We start from the raw sequence: 16,594 nt of genomic DNA, 5'->3' as shown, positions 1-16,594 counted from the left end.
CTGTTCCTGCAGTAGTGTAGAAGACTGTGTGGCTACCTTTGCCTGCAGGAGTGTGACCGACTGGGTGGTTTACTCACTGATGATGGTTCTGACTGTCCTTTATTTCCTCTGCACGTTAATAGGACCATCTGTTCTTTGTGATGGAATTTCTTAACGGGGGAGATCTGATGTTCCACATACAAGACAAAGGACGATTTGATCTCTTTAGGGCAACGTAAGTTGTTAATTATCATTATTCTTTGTATTATTAATAATTAAAAAATGAGCACTCCAATGTTACCTGATACATCACATTGTAACGTTAAAATAAAAATATTCTGGATACAGCAATAGCGCAAAGACTAAACCGCAAGAAATGGCATTTAAGAAAAACTCAATAGTAGGGATTGGAAGCTTGTGAAGTCCAGTGTAGCAGGCTCCCAAAGGCGTCACCAGAGTGACTCACAGTATTAGTACATAGACACCTGTTCACCCAGACTTCCTCTGTGTGGCATTGCCCACTTGACTAGTAGGCTGCGTATACATTCTCACACTACACGCATTCTCCACAACAAACGATGCCATGGACTACCAGTTATATAATCAAACTCCATGTTCGAATCAGAAGAAAGACTGCCCATTCAGAGTAAATGTTAAGTCTGCAGTTGTTGACCCACAGAAGAGTAAAATCAGTCATGCCTTGAGAACGAATGTATGACGGAACAACGCTAGTTATTACAACGCGTACCGTTACATCGCTGTCGTTACAACGACTGCGATGTTACCACGCTATGCCATTACAACGTAAGTCTTTACATCGACTTGCGCTAGATGGCGTGCTAACATTAGAAAAGTGTAATTTACTATTCCAACTCCAATCCCCTCAACAGTAGGGAGGGTGTTGGGATAGTAAACTACACTATTTGTAATGTTAGCACGCCATCTAGCGCAAGCCGATGTAAAGACTTGCGTTGTAATGGCATAGCGTGGTAACATCGCGGTCGTTGTAATGACCGCGTTGTAACAGCATTGCGGTGTAGTGACCGCGTTGTTAACGATGTTTCCCTTGAGAACACCATCCGATACACAAATGACACAGTGGATGTGAAAGGCAGTACCCCAATGTCTGGTGTGGACTTTACATCTTGATGGCTTACTTTTTTAGAATAATTTGAATGTCTAACCCCGTTCTCCTGCTGCAAACCTGTCTCAGAGCTTGTTATTCTTAGAGGAGAATGAGTCTCAACTGTACTGTTTGGAGTGCTCTCTGGAATCTCTCTGGGGCACCCACTGACACCCTCAGAGACACTGGGTCACACTTTCTCAGTTTCTCAGGACCACTGTCTTCTGGAAAGTCTATTTTGGTGCTGTAGTGGAGGCATTCTCATGGCAGTATCATTAGTATGCTTTCTCGATGGCACTCTTTCTCAGCCTCCTGCACAACACATGCCTTCTTGATAGGTTTGGGCTGTGCTGATACCATATCTCACGCCTCTACCTAAATGCTGATCTGGCCCCTTCAATGTGTCTCTTTTTTAAGGCAACGTTGTCTTCTTGTGGCCATTGACAACTAAATAGTAGAACGCATTGCAGAAATTGATCCTGAATTAAGCGCTAATGTGGATATGGCTTACAATTGTGCACTTGTACCTTAGGTTTCAGTATCACACACACCAAACCTTTTGCACAGTTGTATATAAAAAATGCATTTTATTTCTGTTTAGACGTCAGTGTAAAGTGTGGAGCTTTCAGTGATTTAAGTTCCTAATTGCTACTGCAAAGTACTTTCTGTACTACATCATTAAGTATTCATAGAATCTTAATATATAAATTGAGATCTGATGCCTTTATTGATCAGCATTGATGATTTAGCTGCCCAGATTTCTATTCTCTTACTTTTGATATATACCTGATTCTTTTTGTAGGTTTTATGCTGCTGAAATAGTTTGCGGGTTACAATTTCTGCACTCGAAGGGCATCATTTACAGGTATGTTTTTGTAATTCATTTTTTGGATACTGTGAAATTTTCAATTAGTTGTATCAATCTGCAGGTAAGAATTACGTGCATGTGCAGAATGTGTGCTGTGTACTCCAGTCACCAAACCCATGCGCAGGTCCCGCTTGATGATATTGTTTACATGTTGTTACCTGCTGCTCGGTGCGTTAACAGTGGTAGATGCCTCTTCATCGAACATCACCGTGTTAATTGCCTGTCCTACAGTTATGTTTCAAAGGAAAGGGAACATAATGAGGAGAAAAGCTACTAACCGCTGGTGCCAAGCGCTGGAATGTGACAAATTAGGTTTTTGCACCCGTAACCTCGCCCAACCCAAGGAGACAAAAAAGTTAGGTGTCCCTGTGTGCTCTGCGTTTCTGCTTCACACTTGCACTGAGCATAGAATGTATGCAAACAGTAACTAGAACCAGTTTTTTTTGTCTTCTCAGAGGGTGCTAATAATGTTTAAAATCAATAAAATAGGCAGTGCATAAATGATAAAGTAAGGTTGATTTTACTATGGTCTGTAACACTACCAGCAAATGGATGATAGTGGCCAACGTAAAGTGGTCTCTTTTATGTGTACAGGGACCTAAAACTGGACAACGTGATGCTTGACAGAGACGGTCATATTAAGATTGCTGATTTTGGGATGTGCAAGGAAAACGTGTCCACAGACAACAAGGCCACTACCTTTTGCGGTACACCAGACTACATAGCACCAGAGGTGAGAGTCAATGTCTGAATGAATGCGATCTGCTGAGCCCTCTGTAAATAATTCCTTAAGTGGGAGAGTGAAAGGACGTCATCTGTAGATTTTCTCTCCAGTTTTGCAATTGTAATATATCAAAGCATGTCCTTTTCAAATGATCCATCAACCCCCTGAAAACAATATTGTTCTATACAGTTTGTTTGGGGAAATTCTGGTTTATACAAAGAGCAAGTGTTTTTTTAGACCTTCTAAGACCGCTTTGTCTTTATTCAGTTCCAGTACCCAACCTTGCCATGAATGCTCGATTATTTTAATTCTGTAAAACTGTGTATCTTAGCATTGCCTTATGAAGGGGATAAAGAAATAACAACAAACCCCAGGGTAGCTGCCTCTTTGCACATTAATTAATTAATTTCCCAGTTTGGGTTTTAGTAACTGATCAATGTTCTTTGACCGCAGTTGTTGTGTGACTACCAGTGAGATTTGCAGGAGAGTGACACTGCTTTAACCTCCTAATTGCCCTTGCCAGTGTTCATATAAGCATTTTTTGCACTTTAAAAAGTTATTTTGTGGTCACAAACCATGTGGTTCTGTGGATTGCAGATTTTGCAACTGTAAAAGAGCTTTGTACATCCTGAGCCTGCTCCTGTAGCTCTACGCCCACTATGATGGGCAATCGGTAGCAAGTGATTACGTCGGCACTTTTTAAGGAGAATAGCAATAATGTTTTAAGGTCCAGCTAATCATGATGGTTGCATCATCCCCTTCCGATGCTGGCACAAATGAACACTACATGCTTGGTCATCAAGAATGGAATGGGCAGTGGGTCCTCAACCTAGACGTACGACCCTGACGATGAATTTGTGGGCATTAAAAATACCACACATCAAGGCGCAACTATTAAAAGACTCAGACCTATATTTTAAGGAAAATGTTGTCTTCGGTATCTTTGTCCCCAATTCTTTGGGGGAAATTCGGGCAGTCATTAAAGGAAGAGCACTGGCCCTGATGGTAGGGGATAAGAAGGAATTAACGAATCGTATAGACCAACTTGAAGTAGAGATCCTAACAGGGAAAAAATCCCTGGCCCAGTCCCCCTACCACGCTGCTCAGCAGTTACTAGCGGCCAAGTCACTAGATTACAGGCTGCTCCTTACGGAGGCGGACAAGGCGAGGCAAAAGTCAATCCACCTCAAGATATATGAACATGGGGAAAGAACGGGCAAACTATTGGCCTGGTTGGAGAGGAGGAAGCAGGCATCAAGGTGGGTACATCAACTACAAGGTCCAGAGGGGGAAGACATAAACAATCCCCGGGATATAGCAGAAACATTTGCTACTTACTTCAAATCAGTATACACGTCGATGGCGGCAGTCACGCCACTTGCCACATGGGACCTCCTCTCCACTGTCAAAGTCAACTACCTTTCACCTGAAGAGAGAGACTCCCTCGACGGGGAACCCACACGCTATTCGAGACATGCGCTCGGGTAGGGCAATGGGACCCAACACGCTCCCAATTGAGTTTTTCAAGTGGGCTGCCACCAAGCTGACAGCCCACCTCTGCCAGATGTATTTAGAAAGTTACGAAAAAGGTCTATTGCCAGATGAGATCCGGTTACCCAGAATTGTGGTAATACACAAGCAGGTCAAACCAGCCAATGATTGCAAGGCATATAGGCCTATTTCTCTCCTCACAGCAGAGGCTAAAATACTCATAAAACTATTGGCCAATAGACTCATCCCACTGATAACAGGTCTTATACACCCGGACCAGTCAGGCTTCGTGCCCGGCCGGAACACTGCCTTGAATTTACAACGCCTGCACGGGGTGCTGGGTAGGGAAGACAAAATAAAAGAAGATGTGGCCCTACTGTCCCTTGATGCCAAAATGGCCTTTGACACCATTGAGTGAGCATATATGTTTGCTGTCCTCGAAAGAATGGGCTTCGGGCCTAGTTTCATAAAATGGATTAAATTGCTATACACTTGTCCGACACCGCAAATCGTGGTGAACCGACACACATCAAGACAATTCTAGCTGGGCAGAGGAACTCTGCAAGGATGCCCCCTGTCGCCCCTATCTTTGTTTTGGTATTAGAACTATTGGAGATCTGGGTGAGGGGAGACCCTCTGATACGGGGACTCAAATGGACCGAGAATCATGAGGACACAATTTCGCTCTATGCGGACAATATATTGTTATATATGGCTTCCCCCGCATCTACCAATCACTACATCCTCCACATTTTCCGTATATTCAGCAACCACTCAGGGTACACAAAAAACGGGTCTAAATCCCAGCTATTCCCATTACATGGTCCTCGGCCACACACACACCGAAAGAATATAACATCCCCGTGGCAACGGAGGGCTTCCGTTATCTAGGAGTGTACATAACCACAGATCCAGCTTCTATGAAACCAATCTGCTAGGGCCTCTGACGCGCTTCTGCACCGATATAAAGCACTGGCGTCCCCTACCACGGACCCTCCCTAGGAATCTGAATAGTTGGGCCGATTGTGCACTTCCCCGGGTTCCATAAATATGATTGGTGGAGGACATGTGGAACACAAGAGGGTTTCCCAGATTTGCAGATCTACAGAAGGAATATGACCTTGAACAATCCGAAACATTAGGAAACCTACAAATCAGCCATGCTCTCAAAACAGCGATACCAGAGGGCGGCTCACTTCCTGAAGCATCCCCTCTGGAAGATAGACTAATACTAGACCCTATGACCAAGAAGGCCATATCCTTAATGTACAAAAAACTGATGAATAACTGACCTGGCTTTTTAACATGCCTGCGGCAGCAATGGGAGGCGGACCTGGACGAGTTAGAGGACAACGATTCTCAAGACGCTTTGGCCTCCCCCGGGAAATAGCCATCCCCATGATCCTGGAGCTAGTTGAACTTAAAACTATACACCGGGTCTACCTTGCTGCCAGAGTACTAGTTAAGGTGGGTAGGAGGTCCGACACTTATTGCCTTACACAATGCCACCAGGAGGGAACTTTCTTTCACATAATGTGGGCATGTCCTGTTGCCCAAACGTACTGGAAAGCAGTCACAGGGCAGAAGGAGAAGGCAGGGGGAAAAACTAAATGCTACACCAAATTTGTGCCCACTAAACATATGGGAGGCCACGGACCTAACCCAAACTGAGAAATCATGGGTTTCACTAGAATGGGCCCTCGTAAAGTGAAACATCGCACAAAAATTGGGTGTGGGGGAACCACCAACAATCACAGGATGGGTTGCTGATAGGGATAGAGCCATGATTGATGAGAAAGATGTTTTTAAACAAAGAGGATGCCCTAAAAAATGGGTCCATAAGTGGGCTGCCTGGAATATGCACAGGGGTGAAATATGTATGTCCCCTACGGTAGGGCTACGTCACCGGGATGTGAGAATGCAAGACTTACCAAATATCGAGGGGGAGGTACCATGATGATAAATACAATGATGGCCTGTTTTGCTGTCCTTTTTGTTGTGTTCAATAAAAAGTTTTTTTTTTAAAGAATGGACTGGGGGATCTTCTGATCGGGTGTGCAGGGAGAATTACCTAGTCAATGGGCATGTTCTCCCAAGGGGGGAGAATCGTTCCATTCACCCTAAGTATTAAGCAATCCACAGATTTCTATTGTAGATGCTCAGTTCATTGTATTATAACACCACATTTGTAAGGGGAATTGATCTAGAGGAACAAGTTTGTCAGTTTGGTGGTCATGTTTTTCAGTCTTCCTGGTGGAGTTACACATGACGTCCACATGACCACTAATGGCAGAACTGCTAAAGGATATTCAACGTACCTTGGATTATGTTACAGCCGAAACACAGAACTTTATGTTCTCACTCTGTCCCCCGACCACAGACAGAGGTTTGTTAAAGTGACATCCCGATGAATATGTGAAAATAGCCATTCTGTTAACTTTCACTCATTCTTTCACACTATCGGTAGTATACTGTCGATCTGCAAGCGAGTGATTATTTTTAACTTACCTAGTTAAAGCAATTGATTCTGTCAGAAAAGATTCCGAATATATTACTGCGGTTTGTGAGATTTGCATGATCGAGACACTGGTGATAAAATGTGGTTAAAAAAAGCAACAACCCAGTAAAATCTCCTGTTGTCAAGCTAGAAATGTTATAATTCTTTTTACTTTTAGTGACTAACTCTACGAAATATCAGGACATAAATGCTTCACCTTGAGATTGGAATTGCTTTCTCCATGTTCATGATGTATACGTTTCATAGTGAATTACCCAACCTCTTGTCTGTTTTCCTTCAATCAATAGATCCTGCAGGGCTTGAAGTATACATTTTCTGTTGACTGGTGGTCATTTGGCGTCTTGTTGTATGAAATGCTTATTGGACAATCCCCTTTTCATGGTGATGATGAGGATGAGCTATTTGAATCGATACGCGTAGACACTCCTCATTACCCAAGGTGGATCACCAAAGAATCAAAAGATATATTGGAGAAGGTACGACCGCTTTATAAACTCTTCCCAATGTGTGTATTTTTCGAATGGTAGTGATGTCTTAAGAATTGCAGTTTTATGTTGTCTTTGTAACTGCAGCTTTCAATTGGGGAATGCAACTTCAATTTGCCGAAGATTTTCTTGGATAAATCCTTAGATAACACCTATAAAATTGAACGGATAGAACCACAAAAACGCATTCAATTTCCGAGTGTGTACTTCTTAGTTTCTACTTCTCTGCTTTAGAACAATGAAACCACAATGGAGGAAATTGCCTCAAGAATACCAATGCTTCCTCAATTCCTGTGCAGGCCCACACATTTCCAGTGCAAGTACAATACAGACCCCTGAGGCGCCAGTCACGGTTCATCATGTTTTGGTGTATGTATTATTATTTAGAAAGCAGTTAACCTAACAGACTATTAAGAATAATTAGATTGTGTACGATTGCAACTTTATAATATGGGTAATCTGTAAGTCAGTGTAGTAATCAAAATTAATGGAAAGCCCCATACATAAGGAATATGGATCACATAGGTAGGAACTGGTCCCATTTGGTAAACCCCCTGTACTTGTGAACATGGATCACATGGGTAGGAACTGGTTCCTTTTGGTACAGCAGACTAAGACTATCCAGACTAAACATTTTCACCTGGATAACTCTCTTTGATTGTTTGGATCTGTTGCCTTAGTTGAAAGGTAAAATTTGCCTCTTTCTTATACTTATGATCTTCTTGTGCTAACCTATAAACTCGTAGAAAGCAAATTTTCCAGATGCGGCTTTTTACGCTACCATTTGCAGAGCAGACAGGATCCATGTCCAAACAAAGGCACAAGATTGGCTGCTCTGTCTATGTTGGATGACCTCTACCTTGAGGCTCAGCCAGAGCTGCTTCATTGCCTTAGTGCTTGTTTATTTACACAGCTTTCTATAGTGTAGACTATATTCCCATAAGTTTTCAGAGCCCTTTTCTGATGTTGGTGAACTGCTGTGAAAAGCAAATCCATAGAAAAGAATTTCTGGAAGAAAAGAGGTGTTCGTATCTCATGCAGAATAAATATGTATCGGGTCAATTAAGCTGTCAGGATCATCTGAAAAATGTGGAAAAGGGGACGGTCTTTACGGATACAGTGACCAAAACCAGGTTGCAACTAAAGTAGTATTTCTGCAGTAAACCGTTCACATTTTTGGAAGAAGATGGCAGGGATATATTTGAAATTATCTCTCTTAAAAATCTAATTGTGCTACAAATAGATATAGGAGTAGAGTGAGGTTCATATAGCATGGGTGGTGTGAGAAGAACATGAGCAATTCAAATGCAAGTACTCAAAACAGGGTGTAACCTTTCACATCTTTTATCATCTCTTCCACTGTTATATCTTTTCAAAATACAATCCATCGGCATCTTAGTTAATATATCAAATCTGATTAACTGTTCAAATATTGAAGTAATCTCTTTTGGCATGGACAGTGAAGTGTTCTTCTTGAACGTTGGTAATTCCTGTTTGGAACAAGTTAAGATCTGTTCAAATTAGGGAATGACGAAAACACTCTACATCTTAAAAACGTATTTCTTTCATTGGGTACTGCAAGTCTAATTAATTTGATGACCAGTGCAGCCAGAGGTAAACAATGAAAAAATAAGTTTCCCTTTGGCAGGGACAAGCGGAAAGGAATTTGAATCTCACTGATGTCAATGAATAGACAAAGGGGACAATCAACTGTTGCATTGTCTCTGCTATTGCCTATCTCATTTCACTTTATGACTGATTTCTAATAATGCCAACTTGGCCTCACAATATAGCCTTGTTGTGGTGCCTCTCTCAAAGACTATGCTTAGTCTGTGAAACTGCGGATCCCTCCAAAGCTTGTGGTTTTTCCTCTGAGGAGATCAATAGCTGACAAATGTTCACACCAGAAATGGCGCAGGGAACATAATAGCAGGACGTAACCCAGACCATGCAGGAAAGAAGGCCTCCACCACCTCATGGGGCCCCCATTCATTCTACAGCCTATGAATATCTAAGATATAGATTTTTTTTTTTAGAAAAAAGTAGGTTTAAGAATGTTCATAAGTAATTTAAAAAAAAAGAAAGAAACATTTGCGAAATCATCCCATCTTTAGTTAAATAGATTGTGTAAGACTGTAAAGTTGATCTGTAACCATAGAAGGCTGCCTGTCAGATTTCTGTCAAAAAATGTAATCCTGCACTTGTTAGTTGTGAAGTCAAAGCCATCAAATTTACATCAATTGAGCGTACCCAAAATATTTCCTGTACATTTCTAAAAGCAATTTAACGAAATGTAATTAACTGATGACCAAAATATCCTCATCTCTGTAAACGCTAGATGTTTGTGCTGCGGATATCAGATTCCTTCAAGCATGTGTCACGATGAAGTTAGAAATATTGTATTTAAAAACATTTTAATGTTTACTGCTAAAAAGGTTTAATGTAATTTAGTAAGTAGGTCTATTTTTAACTGTAAAAATCTTTTTTTAAATGCTCAATGAAACATAATTAAAACATGAAAACTAATAATAATGTTGATTGGTTAAAAGATGTGGCACTTTTAAAGTGTTCCCCATTCAGGGAATATTAATATATACTTAGCACAAATAGAGAGGACTTTGCTCTCTTAGCACTATCACTAATAGGGAGGTGAACATTTCGGGGCTGATTGACAAAGGCGTGTAAGCGTACTTCAGAGTACTGAGTAGTACTCCACCCCATAATCTTAAATGCTTTTGTGAATCAGTGAAAAGTGTTTTTGGGACCCCACAGCCAGCAGCAATACATATCTGTGAGTATGGAAAGATACAACCGGCTGCATGATGGTATTGTACACAAGTTACTATACCTTACTAAACACTCCTTTTAGATAACATCTAGCACTGTTGCAATTGTGTGATCGCTGATTAAATGGTCTTGGTGAGCATTTCACCTATTTCAGGAAAAGGTATATACTTTCACAATAAGAAGTGCCTTTAGCAAACTAAAGTAATATTTGTTGTTGGTTATTGTTGAAAAGTTATAAGAAGAATAGAAAAAATTACATTGCATTACTTCATTGTTTTTAAATGGAAGTGGCTGTAGGAAGCGCAGTTCACATGCACACCTCAACTTTGGATTTGCCTTCCTGTAGGTATAGGATCCCGTGCATCATTCTTGGGTCACAAAGACAGCATGCTTTTTTACCAAGTGACTAGTTTGAGACTTGCGAAGATTTTTGTATTAAGATTGTTGTAAAAATGAAAATTCAGTAGAATTTCTATGATCCTGCCCAATTAATATAAACAGGGAAGAACCTGTTTGTGAATACTACTGAAATGGTTACCAATACAGGGTTGGAGGCCCATTGGACACAGCAGTGCACTGTAAGAGTCCTAGAGGAATACTGCAGTCAAAAGAGGCAACTATTCAGATCTGATTTTGCAAATATTAGAGGAAGGAAGGTCTAGATGACGTGCCATCTGTTCAATCAATAGTAATTCATTTTCTGAAGGGCTAAAAGTATGATGATCAGGTTTAGTTGGAGGTGGGTGAGAAAACCACTGCCCTATTTGGGAGAACCTGTAGTACCTTGTCACTGCCATGATTGCTTCCACCAGGTTCAAAATGCAGATGGTAGACTGATTGCTGGACTTAATGGTGTCCCATCTGATCTTTTCAAAGTAGTCACCATTCTGTTCCAGTTTAGGCCAGAGTCAAGTTCGAAATGTTTTCTTTTGTTTCACACCACCATTTACGGAACAAAATCTGCCAATGCACGAGTGATCTGATATCTCTTGTCCCCATATAGAGTTTGTAACTCATATAGGCGTGCTGTCATTCAGTGAAGGTCTCAAAATCTGCCCTTGGTCTATGATGTTTTTGGAGATAAGTATGTACATCTCCTGTCCAACAACCTCAAAATGATCACTTTACTTTGGGTTCTATAACAAATTATCTATATGCTTAAAACTGAGCAAGTGCAAGCAATGTGTTCAGTTTAAAAGTATTGTTCTTCTAATCCTTCATTTTATTCAGTTACACCTGTTTGCTATTACACGCTAAATTGCCTTTTGAATGCCTTAGACTATGTTTGTGTCAAATCAAATCAACTTTATTCTGTTTCGGAGATATAAAACCGTAAAAGTTATCAATACATCAAAGTTACATAAAATATCAACACAATTCATCATTGTTAAAAGTAAGGACCGTGGTGATCTATAACATAAAATGAAAAGTACGGGTCCAAATAATCTTAACCCTTGATTCAAAAGCCCGCCAGCGAAGTTATCCTGTCCCAGAGCTTTTGCTAAAATATATATATCTTAAAAATAATCTTAAAACCCTGACCCTTGTTGGTTTTTAATCAAGACTGGCCCTCGACACCACCACTGATCTCAAATAACCAAGAACATAGAAGATACATTCTTCCTTCAGCAATTGCAGATACAGGAGAGCTGGACGAGCCTGCTTAAAATGAATTCTCTTTAATATCGGAAGAATAAAAAACTTCCGGGGGACCTCATAACATTTACAGTATAATACAAAGTGAAGCAAGTCCTGTGGAGACTGACATCTAGTGCTCCCCCTGGGAGTGGCGAGCAGGAGGTGAAAAAGGTCCATGCAGAACCTGGTCATAAATAGTTAACAACCCCAGGAGATATGGTACAGCTAATGGTGTGGTCTTTAGCATTAAAAATGTACGGACACTAGGTTTCTGCAGTTCCATTTCTTCCCGCTCCAATTTCCTTAGGTTGCTAAAGGACTCCTTTGTTATCTCCACATCCTTTTTAGTTAATAGTTCAGGGTTAGTGTACAGTTCAACTATTCCTAACTTTTCAAAACTGCTCTTAGTATATCTGAACCACGCTATACATGCGTGGTCAAGGGTCATGCATTCTTTTAAAATGGACTGGGTCAGCGTTAATCCCTCGCTCAGCCAAGTTTTTAACCAGAACGTTAGAGGACGGAGTGCCAGGGTATCACTTAAATAAGGCACCCCTAGTTCTTTGTGTATCACCAAGGTAGACAAGCCACGAGGAATAGCCAAGAGGCGTTTCAAGAAAGTGTTCTCTACTACCTGGAGGTCATCTGTGGTGACATGTCCCCATATTTTGCTTTGGTACAAAGCAGTCACTACGCTCTTGGCTTGGTAAATCTTCAACAACGCTGCAATAGGTCTTTTTCCCAGTTTGGAGGCAAAATTAAAAATAGCCGCATTCAACCACACCAGGTCCCTCTTCTTTCTTTGTTTAAGAGGGCCCCATTTTATGTGGTCATCCAATACGACCCCCAGATATGGGGAAAAAAACGTCTGCGAGGTACCTTCGCAGAGCCTACCCTGAATTGGAAAGATTTTTTGGGGTGTATCCCCACTTGCATGACATAAGATTATGAATCATTTATAGATGGGTCCTGATCTGACATAAATGCGGAGAAGGCATTGAGTAGGGTTTGTAACAGTCCTTGATATAAGAACTGCGTCATCTGCATAAAGTAGCCCACATCAGCCCAGTGCGGGTAATCTACCCCTGCTGATAAAAGGTCTTTATCTAAATCATTGATATAAAGGTTGAACAAAAAGGGTGCCAGGATGCACCCTGGGCATATACCTCTTTTTATATCAAAATTCCGTGATACACGTAGTCCTGTGAGAATCTAACATTGGCCTTAGTACCGCGATGAAGGTTTTCTAAAAAATGGAAAATGTTAGTCACACCAATTTCTTTCATGGACTGACACAATTTAGCCCTGTTCACGCCGTCGAACGCGAAGAATGAGTCCATAAAAGCCAAGTAGATAGTGCCAGAACGTGCAACTGTGTATTTGTTAAGGATCATGGTAAGGTTAAGGCACTGGGCCACCATGGACCGGCCTGGGCGGAACCCATACTGTACATTCGATAGTAGGTCGTGTTCCTCCGCCCAGCCGGTCAATCTTTGTAAAATACCCGGCCCACCACCTTAACCACCGAGTCCAATGAAGAGATCGGTCTATAACAATGTGTGCTGTCACTGTCGCCCTTTTTCAAAACTGGCACTATGGTCGAAGTAGCCCAGGACACGGGGCATCCAATCCTTATCGCCGCATTGATTACCGCGACAAGGACCGGGGCTCAAAAGGTGGGGTCAAGATTTAAAGAGATCCTATCAGATGCCGTCCGGACCCGGGGCTTTGTTACTTGTGAGCCCAGCGATACCCCCCTCAACCTCCCCCAACCCAAAAGTCAGTTCACTGGTGGTTCCCTCTCGACCCGAGTGACACGTCAACTCTGGCGGACTCTCAAACATGGTTTTAAAGTGGAGCACCCATTCATCCTCGGTGATGTGCCCCCCTAGTGCGCTACATTCCTCCTGCTCTAGGAAGGGGCTGTTAATAATCCTCCAAAATCTGGAGCTGTTCCTCAGGGTACTAGCCTCAATCAGCTCCCTCCATGTTTCCTCCTTCAGGGCAGACTTACGTTTAGCCAATTTGAATTTATAGTCTTTACTGCATGCTCTAACCTGGGTCTGGTTTCTAGGACTCCTGTTGAGAGCTTCCCGCAGCTTTCTTGCTGCAAGTGAGCAAGAAGAGTCAAACCATCTAGGAGTCGGGATGACTATATTGTGGTTTGGGACACTTAAAAGGTCACCTACTCGAACAGAGATGGTGTTAAAAGCGCTAATAACCTCCACGGGAGATGTGTGCTGCGTGGTACACAAAGCTAATTCACTGACATATGATTCAGATACTGATTTATAAAAAGCATCTGGAGACCTGTGTCCACTATAGCCGTCTTCTACCATCAGTTGGTCTCATTGACCCCTTTTACTCACCTCCTCTAATACATATCACTAAAGGACAGACCAGTTCGACACAGAGGGTTGTAGTCGCTGTATTCGCTTTCCTGTATAATGACGCCCCGAAAGGAGGTTTGTAGGTGTGACCAAATTAGTATAAAGTCAATAAGTGTACCACCACCTCTCCCTTTAAAAGAGGGGACTGCGACCTTACTCTGGGAGTCGATTAGTGACATAAGGGAGGTTAGGTCAAATTCATGGAGGAGGTTGTTCAAAACGTCTCCCTGAACAGAATGTTCACAGTGGATCCACCTCACGCGAGGACAGCCTAAGTCAGCCAATCTTGTGGTTCTGGGGTCTCCGCATGGATGCATGTTAAAATCCACTGTGATCACAAGATTTAGAAAATCAGCTATACAGTGTTGCCTTATAAAAAGCCCCAGCCGGCTGATATTACACCCGCCGTTAGATCTTGATACAGAATTGTAAAAATTAATAAGACCCAGTTTGTTAGACCCCTGGACTGTAAACAAGGGCTTGTTGAAGACAAAACCTGTATCTGGCAATCCACCGCTACGGAAATATAAATGGCAAGACCAACCTTTGGTCTGTCAGCCGTAGAGGGTGAGACCGGAACCAAAAAGGACTTGTAACCCTCTACAAATAGACTGCAATCTGCCACCCAGGTTTCCTGAAAAACAAATCACACAAGATTGTTTCACAAATGCAGTCCACAGCGGATCATAAAATCCAAACCAGCAACATTCCAAGATATAACATTATGATTATAAACGCGCAAGCACCCATGATTTTGCCCTGGTGAATCCTGCGGGGTTGTAAAATTCTCTTAGTTCAACCGGGGGTGGGGGGTGATACCAAGTCAACCGCAGACATCCATGTTAGACAGAGGAGTATACCGATTAAACAACTCGGTGGTGGACCAAAGTCTTGTCGCCGTGTGGTCATCTGACTTGAATAGTCAGAAAATGGACACGAAGTCGATTGAACATTCCTGCTAGATGGAAATCTCTGCAGAGGGCCCTCCCATGGAACCATATTGGTGTTGTTTGAGTATGTGCACTCTAGATGTTCTGGTTTATAAAAAAACCCCGAGTGGTAGGGCCAGATGGTTTACTTTGGACAAAGAGGAATAAAATGTGGGTCTGAGAACATGACCCTTTCTGCTATATGAGGCCTGTTGAAATTTACGATGACTCAATCCCCCGTACTTGATATGCAAGAACTTCCGATAAAGCCAACTCTTCGCACCATGTTAATGTTTTTCTCCACCCCTAGTCCCAGGGTTGTGTTGTGTGATAACCAATGTAAAACTTTGTTCTTTAACTAGAAGAAGTCCTCCTTTATACCCTGTGTGAGGGTCGGCACGTTTCCCAATACCACTACATAGGGGGTAGACTCCACTGGGAGATGAATCACTGGTAAACACTGCAAATGGGCCTCCCCTCATCTTTGAGGCCGTCCCCCTGATAAATAGCTCTGTTCCGGGGGCTGGGCCTGCAAGGGAAAACTGCCCCTGTGGGTATGGTTTTCACTCCGGATAGGCGCTGGGAGACTTGCAAATGTATGTCCCCCCAATGGCTGGGGCTGTCCCCTGATGTTTTTGGGCAAGCTGTCGCAGTTGGGGGGGTTCCAGTGGGATACTTTGACCTGATTGGGCAGCCAGCACTCCCGTTACTGGTGATGAGACACAACATTTAAGATCCGGTAAACTCTTTTCAATTAAGGTCAAGTGATGGATTATCGGACCTAGCTTGGACTCCAACAAATTAATCATCGATGCCTGGAAGGATTCCAGAGCGCCTGTCAGATCTAGCCTGGATAGTGTTTGCATAGTCGTTGAGACTTTAGGGATCATATTGGATTTTGGCCATTTAGCTTTACCCCCCATTCATTGGGATTTCCTTTTGGTACCCGTCCCTGTGCCTAGCCCACCTGTCTCAGCCAGAGATAGCCTCCCTTGAGTGGTTACCTTTGATGTATGTGTCTCATGATGAGCTTCACGCTACTTTCCACTGTTATCCTACAGTGGTGTGCAGCATTCTGCTTTCCACTTTATTAATGCTGTAGTTGTAATGTTTCTGAAATTGTTTCCTTTTCTTAGCTCTTTGAAAGGGATCCTTTGAAAAGATTAGGAATTACTGGGAATATCAAATTGCATCCATTCTTCAAAACAATCAACTGGACCGCATTGGAGAAAAGGGAAGTGGACCCTCCATTTAAGCCAAAAGTGGTAAGTAGGCACTGCATACCTCTGATGCTTCGTAATACTGAATATACTTTTCCATTAGACACATAAAGGGGTTGGTCTTCAAAAACTGCCTTTATCATCTGAGGCTTTTTGGTAGGCATAATGCTTGGAAAGATTGTACCACTGAATAGCGAGCATAGGAATATCATGGTATCATAATATCATAGACAAAATATCAAATGGTAAGTGCATATAGAGGAGGTATAAATGTACTATTATTAACTCCACATCCACATGTACCTTGAAGATGTATTTCACCAAGGTACATATCTGGAGTTAGTTATAGAAAATCTATACATACTTACTTTTGCCAATTTGGCCCTCACTATTCTATTTATGTTGTTAAGGTCCCACAATATTCCCTACTCGATATTTTGGA

At 42.1% G+C, this 16,594-nt stretch overlaps 1 protein-coding gene across 7 annotated transcripts in view; it reads left to right on the top strand.

Moving 5' to 3' along the window:
• PRKCD (protein kinase C delta) overlaps positions 1-16,594 on the top strand; it is a 408,906-nt gene that overhangs the window by 390,458 nt on the left and 1,854 nt on the right. For all 7 annotated transcript variants that reach the window (XM_078661638.1, XM_078661637.1, XM_078661636.1 and 4 more), the window contains 5 exons: positions 123-214; positions 1,905-1,967; positions 2,565-2,703; positions 6,991-7,179; positions 16,069-16,197. In XM_078661638.1, the coding sequence (XP_078517764.1) occupies positions 123-214; positions 1,905-1,967; positions 2,565-2,703; positions 6,991-7,179; positions 16,069-16,197 (612 nt within the window). The remainder of the gene's footprint in view (positions 1-122; positions 215-1,904; positions 1,968-2,564; positions 2,704-6,990; positions 7,180-16,068; positions 16,198-16,594) is intronic.

The sequence above is a fragment of the Lissotriton helveticus genome, chromosome 9, assembly GCF_964261635.1.
Source record: "Lissotriton helveticus chromosome 9, aLisHel1.1, whole genome shotgun sequence".
Lineage (NCBI taxonomy): Eukaryota > Metazoa > Chordata > Amphibia > Caudata > Salamandridae > Lissotriton > Lissotriton helveticus.
Note: the sequence above shows the minus strand (reverse complement) of the source record. Positions and strands in the feature narration are given on the sequence as shown.